The sequence below is a fragment of the Opisthocomus hoazin genome, chromosome 10, assembly GCF_030867145.1.
Source record: "Opisthocomus hoazin isolate bOpiHoa1 chromosome 10, bOpiHoa1.hap1, whole genome shotgun sequence".
NCBI lineage: Eukaryota > Metazoa > Chordata > Aves > Opisthocomiformes > Opisthocomidae > Opisthocomus > Opisthocomus hoazin.
In genome coordinates this window covers 22,451,239-22,463,536 of record NC_134423.1, presented here as the reverse complement: position 1 = coordinate 22,463,536, position 12,298 = coordinate 22,451,239, and the positions used below count along the sequence as shown (strand labels likewise).

Sequence of the window (12,298 nt, the reverse complement as noted above, 5' to 3'; positions counted from 1 at the left end):
AAAAATATTTTATTAATTATTTTAAGTAGTACTTCAAAAACTTTGTACACATATTAATAAGTACGGTAACATTTATCACAAAGCACTTTAGTTGCAGATATTTTATGGCCATAATTCACTGAAGATTATTCTTGAAAACATAAAAGCCAGGAGACAATTTATAGCTTACTAGATGGTTTCTAGGCACATGTATTTCATCCAAGCAGCCTGGAGTAGTGTCTCAGTTAATGCTATCACAAAGAAGTTATATAATCAGTTTTACCACTATGGGTAGACTGCAGCATACTGAAGAAATACTGGTTCTATCTCTGCACTAATTAGTTGAATGGATTTAGCAGCATCAGTCACCAAGAAACGCTATAAGATCTTCGTATTCAAAATAGTTTAAAAAGTTATTTTGAAAATATGATACTACTCCAGAAACAGCTTCAAGGTGCTGCAACATACAGAATAAGTCTCTGCGTAATAGGCTCACTTGAAAGATGTGTTTAGTGCAGCTCCTTAAAATATTTAAGCCCTGTTCACCACTTTACCGAAAGACACTTCAGTACGTCAAGTAGAAATGCTGAACAACTTCGGTATTCCCTGCACACCAGAATAAAATGAAGCTTCATACTGGAAAGAAATACTGTGGAAGGACCAACAGAATCACCATTTGTAAGAGCCTAGGGGTCACCATAAACTTAGCAAACAGGGAAGGAGGAGCTGCTCATCTGTATTAGAATCTGCATGTTTTCATTCATACAACCGAGGCAGAGATAATACTATGAATTCATGTGAACTGCCCCCCTAAAATGCTGAGATCTAAAATTTTAACAACTATATTTTTTAAAAAATAAAGACATAAGAATTGCTAACAAAATCCAAAACCAAAAGCTACATCGAGTCTCGTAAAGTCCTTTCCCAACTACGTTTCACTGACATCAGGAAAACAAAAAGACAGTCTAGCTTTCAGTGTCCAGAACACACAAGAGAGGGGAAGACCAGCTCAAAACATAAGAATATCAACTGGCAAAAGGTAATAACAATTAAACCTCTGATACTAGCTCAGAACATTCTTCAGCTTTTGGGAGTTTACACAGAACCTCCATACAGCAGGAACGTGTAAAAATGGATTTTTCTAGTGAACTAACTGTAGGGATGAGATGTTCAAAGTATAACCTACTGGGAAACACTGGGTGTGTGCACGACCCAAGTCTAAACCTAAGGCCCATACACTGGACATGTATAAGCTTGCAATGCATTTCTGTGTTCCTCCCTCCTTGCTTCTCTCCTCAGCTCCAGTTCAGTTTATTTTCATTGTCAGAAAGGTCTGACGGAAAAAGCTTTCTATACTGAGACAACTAACATGAAAGAACTAGCTTTCTCAGAAGGTAACCTCTTAGAAACAATCAGCTAATATGAAAACACATTAAACTCAGCTGGGCATCAATACATGGAAAACCAGCTGAAAGAATTAAAGTTACAGGAGCCAGTTGTTTATCACATGTCAGCTTCCAAGTCTTACTGGATAGCATGTATACTTTCCACTTCCCCTAAGGAGGATGCAATTTATTAGCTTAAACTTCCATAATAAAAATTAAACCCATGAATTTGTAATGAACAAAGTGCATGTCCATGGTTATTATCACACAACTCATTCATTAGGCTGGACTAATTTGCTTGCATGTCTGAGTCCTAAATTACACTCATTAAAAATATATATATGCATTAGAAAGCCATATTTCCATTTGGTTTTATGGCACAACTGACGAGCCAATGCATGTTAATTACACCATTACAAACAATAATGCTTTTTTGGTAGCGGACATTTTCAAAAACAGCAATTTACATAGTGTTTTTGTGGTTTGAAAATTGATACCTTGCTTATAGTTTAACGCAGAGATTCCAATGTACTCCTGGAACTCTAATGTGTAACACTACAAAGTCTAATTTTGATAGGCATTCTTACGTGTTAAAAAATCATTAAAGATAGTTTAAAAAGACTGAAGTTCTATGTCATGGTAAGTTGTAGCTTAAGGTGATACGCTAATAAGCTTGCCACAGGATACCTTATACCAGGCCTACTAAAGCGTACCTCCAGAAAAGAACAGGATTATGCATCTGTACAAAATTGCTCATTCCAAGGCAATTCACTACATACAATTGTAAGTTTTGCTCTTCAGACCAATTTGTTTTGTGTAACTGCTATCATTACGCTTGTGTGCACAACAGCTGAGATTTTTTACAACAAATAACCAAATCTTTAATTACCGCACATTGGATAGACTATAATTTGTCATAAGCAGTATAGTCAAAGTAAATTTGCTGATAGCTTAAATGCAATGGAAGTGTGTTTTAAAGAAAATCTTGGTGCATTGGATCAGATTCAGTATGCAGGCAACTCCCATGGAAAACTCCAAGAATAAGTATCAGGGTAAGTTAAGAGGTGTTGTAAGTAGGTCATAAAAACAAGTCTAAGTAAGTGTAAGTTGTAAGGTAATACATGTGACACAAATTTGGTATGCACTGGGTTAGTAAAGTGAGCAACTTGCATACCAGAAGGATACAGATGCTACTAAAAAAAGAAAAAAAAACAACTACCAACTGGACTGCAACAATAATTTAAATCTTTTTTCCAATTTTACTTCTACATCGATTATTATATTTATTTACTTAAAACACCTTGAAATGGCATTAACTAAAATTCTGCACTCATTTTACAAACATGAATTCATTTGCTTCATCTCTTCATAGAACTTATGCTTCATTATGAGGCACCATATTGATATTCAAGTTTACCAAAATTGATATTACAAAAATTACGTAAAAAGGCAACATTCTGTATCTTGCACTTCCAAAAAAGTGTAGCATTGTTATTTGTGCATCTGTTTCAGATAAGAAAGAAGAATGCTACATTTTCATTGAGAATAGTATAAATACTATAGGCATCAGATAGTCATTGTACAAATAAAAAACTTGTGACAAAACTTCTAATGAAGTCACACTTTCTGATTCAGTCTAATTTATAAATGCACACCTTGGAACTCAGAAAGCAAATTCTTGACAATAGTTTGTTTTCTCTGTCTTACCTAAAACTTCTGCAGTAGCCATAATTTCACACGTGTACATTGCTGCCATAAGCCTCTGTGGTTTTGCTTGCAAAGCGTAACGACAAGCTTCCTTCATGGTGGCAATCAGTTGTCCAGAGAAGGGACCGTAACAATCTGCACGTAAAACTTCTCCCTTGTGTTTACTAATTTTCTCAGGTGATTTTGGAACACTTTGATTGTTATCCTGGTGTTCATTCGCACTGCAAACTTCATCAGCGCAACTGCCTGCTGGAGTACTATCTTCATTTTGTTTATCTTCTATGGCATCACATTCCCCTGAATCCTGACTACCAGTTGATAGCATCTCTCCAATTTTATTCATTTCCCATTTTTCCACTGTAAAACAAACACCCATGAGGGGTTCTTCGCACATGGGACCTGAAAGTGTAGCCAGCTGAAATCCACTTACTATGCTGTTGTCAAAGTCTCTGTATTTACTTACTTCTTTCACAGTGCTCCCAAGGCACTGCCACACAGACCTTTTATAGCCCTCAAAATTATATAACAAAATATTAGGCCCACACTTCCGTGGTCCAAATGACCAGATCTGATCAACAGCATTTCTCCACTTTCTTCCCTGCAGATTTTGCTCCAACTTTTGTTTGAGTTCCTTGATCCTATCAAGAGTCTTCTGATTTATCTCATGGGTTTCTTTATCTTCATTCAGAGATGTGTTGAGCTGCTCCATAGTTCGAATTAAGTCACTGTTTTCTTCAAGAAGTCGCGTTACCTCCTCAGGAAGCGGTGTTGCTCTTACACTGAGAGTAGCTTGCTTATTTGGAGTAGACATTGTAACAAGACCACCTGAATCAACCTGAATTCCTTCAGGAATTTTATTTTGGTCCTCTTTTGTTTGGTGTATGACAGCAACTTTCTGCTGTTTTCCTATTTCTTCATTCACCATATCAACTTTTGGAGGTCTTGTTATTGTCTCTCGGAATGGTATAATAGGTGCTGATACACTAATCTGTACCTTTGCAAACCTATAAAATAAAGTTTTAAAATTAGTTTAAAATTAAAAAAATACTTTTAATTGGGGGGGGAGTAGGGCAATAGCTTTAACATGGAACATATGTTCATGAATAAATCTGATTGAAACAGTGATTACTAGATAATGTACTTCAGACTCAAACATTTAAAGTGTTCTGTACTTCAAAGAAGCATTGTCTCATATGTCTTCAGAAAGATTTGCAAAGGAACTGAAGAAAATTAAAAAAAAAAAAAAAAGCATTGCTGTGCCTCTGCGTAAATCACCAGTTCACCCACATCTTGGTAACTATGTGCTGTTGTTCTCTCCCCTCGAGTGAGATACAACAGAACTAGAAGAAAAGGAGAATAAGGATGAGCAAAGGTATGAAAGTACAAGTAGCCTTCAGATCCTTCAAGGATAAAATAATGGTCTACAAAATCAAGAAGGGCATGGGCAAGACTGAATAGGATTAACTGATAACCAAACCACAACAGGCCCTGTACTGAAAACTATGAAGGCCCAGGAAAGCATTACGGTTACTCCATTTTTACTCTTCCCCAGACATATGCTCTAGGCCACATTGCTGGAGATACGATACCGAGCAAGACACACGCCCAGTCTGAACCAGTACACAGCTGTTCTTACAGTGAGATGCTCTGAAAACATGAAGCACTGGGTAAGCTGAACAGGCCTTTGCGAAGAAGTGCGGAGCCATCGTTCTGTAACCTTGTGGGTTCAGATCAAGTACGCTGCAGCTATGAGCTCTTGGAGAGCTGATATTCCAATCTTCTCCATACTTCTGGCACAAGAGATTCAAATCGGTGCACAGTACTGTGCTGCCCATGTGCATGAAGATAGCATGGCAGCACAGAAGCAAGAGGATGAATGTAGGGAAAAAAAGCCCCTGGTGACTTCATGTTGTGATTAGCTAGGGGAAGCTTAACCACTATTCTCCTTGCAAAGCTAAAAGATCATTTCTAATTGTGAACTTGTAACGAATGTAAACATAAAAGGCACTGTTCTGAAGGCAGAAGTCAATGACTGCCTACATTGGGATGCCTTTACGCTGGCCTCAGGAAGAGAACAAATTTCAAGTAAAATAGCTGCTCCTGAATACCACCGGGGAGGGACACACACATTATAGAATTAAGCCAGATAATTATTTCATGTATAGACCTGTCATTAGTAGCAGCCTTTTCTCTGCTATAAAGCAAAATACCATCCCTCTCCCTCACACATCCCAAGCAGATTTATTTTGCAGTTACTTCAATTGAAATGAAGTGATAATTTTTTTTTATAAATTTACTTATGTGAGTATAGCTTTATACAAAACTAAAACATAAAGAAAAGGAACTATGTGAGATAATTAAAATAAATTGACCATTAACTACAGACAAAAATTAAACCATCAATTCTATACCAGAAAACTCTTTTAACCAGGTCATTAAACACTTTTCAGTTTGTTAGAAGGGTTTATATTAGAAAATTCTCAAAGATAATAACAGTTTGTAACAGAAGAACACAAAAAAAGAATTTTAATGCTGTGGATTAATCTTAAATTGTGGACTCATTAAGAAAAGGTAAATTCAATCTTTGCCTTTAAAGGACCACAGAAAGCACGAAGTAAAATGGAGTATGAGACAGTAGGTGCAGATTTTGGTGTTTCTTCCACACTAACAGAATGGAAAAAGCCTTACCAATGCAGTTCAGCCTGCTTAACCATAGCTAATTTTTACTCTGCTTTGAAAGAGCACTAGCAATTTTTAAAGGTATTATTTTGGATTACGAGTTGAAAGACACAACCTAAAAAGCTTTATTTTTTCTCTTAAACTATGTTGGGAAATACCCTACACAGTGAAGATAACCTGTGTTGGAAATAAAATATTTAGAAAAAAAGAAGTACAGCAGATCACAATACAACAGAATTCCACAATTTTCAATAATCTTGTAGTATTGGCATTTGTAACAGTGATAAAGGGTGATTATTAAGGAACTGATATATTGTTCGCAGCAATGCTATTAACCAATAACATTTTTGTCAGAGTAGTTTGTATTTATTATCTGTCTTGAAATGAGTACTCTGCAGGAAAACTATTACTACATTTCAAAGGCTATTCCACAAGATGAGGAAAATTAATTACTAGTGATTAAAATGCTCTAAAAGGTTCACATCTTTGAGTATGCCAATGCGTTTTTTTACCACCCAGCTAGGAAGTGCCAGATTTGTTAGCTCTTTCATATATTTAATAAACTTCTCTATATTTATTCATAAAGGATCACCTGTTTTATCTTCAAGTAGAACTTCATGACTTCAAATTATCCTGCATGGTATTTAATCTTTTTACTGTAATCACAGGAGGTGAAAATTGCCAATGGCACCATGGCAAAACCGTGTTTTTTTTTAGAACTGTGAAATGGATGTTTATTAAGTGCACATAATCAGCATCTTTTTCAACTATATTCAGGATTTAACTCAGCTGAAGATGGTGGAATGTTGAAAGCTTCCCATCAGATCTGGAAGATAGCCTGCATTTTTTCATCTGATCTGAAGGGGAAAAACAATAGTCTCATAGCAAAATCTCCCAGGAAACACCTTATTTGGAAGTGAAACATTCCTAACAGTGGTAAAATAGTAATCCTGTGTCTTCAAAGCTTTGTAACAGCTTTCTCTAGCCAGATAATCTATAAAATTATACTCTACTGATTATTATCTCACTTCTACAATTACAACCTGTGGTATAGCAAGCTAGTACCACATCAATATACAATGGGTTTTGGTTTATTTGGGTTTGAAGGTACAAAAATAATGCTTGATACTGCCAGCTGAATTAGGCTGTTTTTAAAACACATGGAGACAACAAGACTACAATTGCAAGGACCTGTTTCTAAGGCCCAGATATTATTTACCTTTATTTATACAAGGTTCCTGCTAATTAATGTTTATATAGAGCTATTTCATTATACAAAGAGAAAGTTACAGTTTCTGGACAAAGATAAATCACTGATCCCTGTAAAGGAGGTGCAGTTAGATTTTCATGCTGCTATAGATTACATTCAAAAGCAATATTAACAAAAATCATGTTCCAGTATGCATGACTTCAAGGATGAATTACTTACATGATTGCATGGACAGCTGTAAGGCTAATACAATGCATTCAGGAACACTCATACTTCAGCTCTATCTCATTCTAAAGCTGAAATATTTTGCTGTTATCTGTTTTAAAATAGCCACTACTCTGCATCAAGCCTCAGTTCTAATCAGTAGTACCTACAGCTGAAAGCTAGTAGCTGAACAGCTGCCTGCAATAAAACAACCACAGCTACCACCACCTGAAACCATGGGTACTGATACCCAAGCAAACATAGCACAAAGTAACTCCTCAGTTTTAATCTATATAATTTGAGCCTTGAGAAACACCGAAAGGCTCTGTCTTTTGCAGTGTAGACTACATGGACCTTGGAGCTCTAAAGCAACTTACCCGAAATACTTCACAAGTCTGGGAACAGTGATGATTAACACTATCTCTGTTCCTCTGTGATTGGTAATCTTGGTATTTATAAACCCCTTTTACTGAACTTTGCACTAAGCCTTCATATGAGGTACAATTAATTGCATCAAAAATTGCTCTAAACCAGATTATTTCAGAAGTTATTTGTCTAAACTCCAAGAAAAGTGCAACTCAAAGAGAAAAAACTCAAGCTAGGATTGTGTCTGGATTTTTCTTGCAACTAAGCGTGAATAAAAACCGCCAAAGATGATGACACAGGAAATGGAAGTGAAAGACTCCTTTACTCAGGCAACCAGCATTACGTTAACAGAAATAATTTTGTCCTTTGGTCTGATAACCACTGTTATAACAATTTCATGATACAAAGTCATGCTTTAAAGTCAGCTGAAACATTTTAGGCATATCCGATGTTGTGTGCGATGGCAAGAAAAAAGGAAGAATAACCTATTACATTTATCTGACAGACTCAAAGTTCAGAGTTGTGTATCCTTCCTAACTACTCATGAGGTGTGAGCAGGTTCATTAAACAACAGGAGGACTTAACACGTTACATTCGTATGATGTGTATCAATACATAAAACTGTTTTTAAAAGTGGTAGAAGCGTGTTGCACTAAGTTGTAATGAAGATAACCATTAAAACATACATCCAATTTTAGAAGTGATCCAGTTGTCTAACTTCCATAGTTGGACTATTGCCTGTGATACTAACACATGACTGTTGCCTGATACTAACTGGAATGAATATGGGCACAGTAAGACAGCCATTCAACCATCCATCATCAGGTTTGCTTTTTGGTTTAGAAAGAAAATGACAGTAAATGCACATGGACAGAAGTATCAGGAATTTTTTTAGTAAATTAAGTTATAGGAAAGGACTGTTTCAGACAATTGTTCTACCATTTGAAGAAACATTAGAAGATACTAAATGTATGCTTTTATGCTTGCAGAAAATACTGCTCATGAGTAAGAGAAGAGATTATAATTTAAAAAAAAAAAACATGAAGAGCAAAGGAACAGGATAGAGCACGCATATACAATTTTGATTTTGCTGCCTTCTAATTTTTGAGAGTTCATTTATTAGACATGATTCCCCTCACAGTTTTTATTTTGTACAAATGGTACATTACTTTCTTTATTGGACTCCTGAACCTACTGCAATTTATCATTTCTAGAAAGCGCCCAAAAGCTGTTTAAGATGTATAAAAGCAATGAGCTAGTGGCTTCTGCCCAACTGCAGGTAATTTTATAGCTACCACAAGGTACATTTATGATCCAATGGTAAAATCTGTTGGTGGATGAAGCTTCTATTTTACCTGCATATAAATCAAAGATATGCTTCTGACAAGAAATACAACAGCCACCTACTGAACTAAAAATATTTCTTCCTCCTTGCCCCTCTAACCTTTCTTTCAGGTCATCCAAGCAACGCTGAAGATGAACTTCTCCTGCTGTCACTAGCACATGTTCTCCTGTCTCCTGGATTAAAACTTGGACACATGGATCAGCTTGGTTTAAAAGCTTCATGCCTCTGACAAGCTGAGGCATATCACCTGGCAAAATAAGGGAGTATTAACAAAGAAATACTGAAGAAGGAATGCTTGAAGTAGGATATATTTAGAAATAGTAACACTCATTTTTATGGAAGTCTAACCACAAATACATGTTTTAGGAATACTCCAAAACTTTCAGCTAAGTTCTAAGGTCTTTCTTTGGGCAAATTTCTGCTTATGAGTCACAAAGAGTGGTATGGTCACCAAAAATTTATGTACTGATGATAAAATACACATTATACAGTCATAACCACAGTAGCTATTTGAATGGATTGCATATTCTTGTTTTACATAGTTTTACAATAGGTTTAGTACACCAAGCAAGTTATTGCCTGTGACTATGTTATCTTGCTTCCTATATACAGTTAACCACAGATACAGCTCATAAATAGCTCACAACCAATAAAAAATGCAACATTATTGATATGAAGTGATCAAAAATTTCAGGATTTCCCTCCTTATTTTCTCAATTATCAAGAGATATAACCTTTCTTATTTATTACAACTGTTTAAAGTCATCTTTCAGTAAATAACTGTATTTCTTTGCAATATTTCATGGTTAAGTGTTGCAACCTGTAAATTCCTAATGCTTAAAATGTTCCGAAAACATAAATAATAACATGTTAAATTTACTAAAATAAAAGCAGAAATTATTCCATATGGAATAATTAGAAAGCAGAAGAACGAATGAACCACAGGAAGGATTTAAGCCAGCTAGAAGCCACTGAAAGCTTAAATGCTACTACAACCTGAAAAGGGGAAAAATCGGCAATGTGAGAGCTTTTCAGTGGAACAAAACACCGCTGTCCCTAACATGAAGGTGTTTAAAAAGAGTCGCCTTAAAGTTAATGGGGAATGAACAACCACAGCTGAGTCAAATTTGGCTAGATTACATGAAAGCTATACATAAACACCTCATATGAGCAGCCTTTCATAATTAATACAATTTTAAAATATTAATTCTGATTCCTTTTTCTTATTTTACATACAGGGTAAAGAATACCCACAGGCTCTCTAGGAATGCATATTCATACTCAGAAGGAAGAGTGACTTTAAACTTGTCACTCTCTTGGAGACTATTAAAAGAAATATGATATTATATATTTAATGCTAAGCTTGTAAGGGTATAACAGAAAAGTATCCTTGAAAATCAGACAAAAATAAACAAAAAGTGGAAAAACCCCGGTGTTAGTTCACATGGCCATCACAGTTGAACAAAGACTTTCAACCTTGTCTTCTGCATTTAAGCCCACTGAGAGGGACAACTAGATTTTTTTTTCTTCCTTTTAGAGCTTCTCATAACCATACAAAGGTTATAGGAAAATTTTGACATGAATGTGAAGACATGCAGTAATTTTGTAAAATATACACAGGGAAATAATTTTTGAGTCATTTTTCTAAATAAGCAGATGCAGTTTTGTAGTAGGTTTGCTGTGGAAACCAAGGTGACCGTAATGCAACAATGTGCTAGGGCCACCTCAAGGTTATAACCAGCTCACTGGACAACTGACTGCTTTCACACCGAGCTTGCAAAGGCCAAATTCTGCTTGTCTTCCTCTTATTGAAAGCGGCAGCTGATTTTCAGGAAACTTTTGCAAGCGTAGCTACCTTTGAGGCTTCTGTCCCTCTAACAAGTTCAAAACATAGATTCAGAAGTTACCAGGGAGGAGAAATCAAGCAATGGTGTAAGAATGATGTAGCTTCATTTCCTTAAGGAAAAAAAATTACCCCAAAATTGGTCAGTAGTTCTAGAATTACATTCCTTTAACATTTTCAACCTAATACTATTTCAACTAGAACCACTAATTTCCAATACTTTCAAAACTGTTTTAGCAAAAGCAGGATCTAAAATATATGATTATCTGTTATTCAAACACACAGGACAAATAGCTGCTAAGCTGTCCAGTCACTTCCTAAAAGACATGTAATCTTAGAATATTTTGTAACTGAACAGAAAGTCAGTTATTTTGGTTCTACTAACACTACAACAACAAATGGAAACTAGGCTGAGAGTCAAGTACAGCCAGACATACGCTACTCTCTGCTTGGAGAGAAAAAAATAATTAAAAAACAGTTAGAAGCAGGACTGCAAATCTGTACCAAATCTGTACCACAAGCTTAATGACATAGCATAAGAGAATGTCAGCAGAAGTTAAAAATCCAAAGATACGCTTACCTTCACAGTAAAGGAATCGTGAACCTTTAGCATCACATAATGTCTTGCTTGTGGAACAGCTAAGTCTGACCATAAAGGGCAAAACAAGGTATTCTGTATCTCCTCACCTACTGAGATATGAGCTAGCCAGCTAGAAGAATTCAAGGACAATAAAGTATGGCCCTCTAGGCAACATATATACACATTTTATACTGGCTCAGTCTTTGATTCAGTGGATAGATCATAAACTACACAAATCATTAAGGGTGGGAAGCTGCACTGCTACAACATTGAATTTGTATTACCATCCCCGTTCTCCTCCAAACTTACTTGGATGTTTCGGTTCAACAGCTACCCGCACAATCGGTGTTGCTTCAAAGTTGAGAGGTGTAAATGGTGGACAAGCTGGCGACGTTGAAAGTGTTGCAGACTTTAGCACAAAATCTTGCAGGCCTCCTATTCCTAATAGAAATTTGAAGAAAGAAAAGCAAAACAACAAAAATTACCCACTGTCATATTAAATGAGAATAAAGACATGATCATCCAGCTAAAAAAAGCAGAAATTATTCTAATTACAAAAAACAGATTCAAAAATTCCTCACTGTTCACAGAAAGTATCTGTCAAAATATTTGTGCATAATATGGCTACTCAAGTCTCTAGTGTGACATTTGATATTCAGTCTCACACTGCATTCACTCTGTATTTTAAAAAGGCATCTTTATAACCCTGAAGAACAGAAAGGACATGAGGACTTTTTTCCCTTCTAATATATCCAATCCCTTGTACAGCTCAGACTTATTTATGGTGGTTTAAATTTAGAAAATTTTGGATTGCAAGAGCCCTGCAAAGGTCATCTAATCCAACCTCCAGACCAAAGCAGGGCTAACTTCAAAGTTAGATCAAGTTGCTCAAGGCCTTATCCAGTCAAGTTTTAAAACCTGTCATGATGGAGACTGCACAGCCTCTGTTGGCAAGCTCCTGCAGTGCTTAATTACTCTTATTGTGAATAATGCTTTTTTG

The 12,298-nt window shown here is 35.9% G+C and overlaps 1 protein-coding gene across 3 annotated transcripts in view; it reads right to left on the bottom strand.

Annotated features, from left to right (window-relative positions):
• The window catches only part of EFL1 (elongation factor like GTPase 1), an 82,654-nt gene that overhangs the window by 16,685 nt on the left and 53,671 nt on the right, over window positions 1-12,298 (bottom strand). For all 3 annotated transcript variants that reach the window (XM_075431973.1, XM_075431975.1, XM_075431974.1), the window contains exons 16-18: window positions 11,608-11,739; window positions 8,975-9,122; window positions 3,072-4,075 (exon numbers count right to left, since the gene is read on the bottom strand). In XM_075431973.1, the coding sequence (XP_075288088.1) occupies window positions 3,072-4,075; window positions 8,975-9,122; window positions 11,608-11,739 (1,284 nt within the window). The remainder of the gene's footprint in view (window positions 1-3,071; window positions 4,076-8,974; window positions 9,123-11,607; window positions 11,740-12,298) is intronic.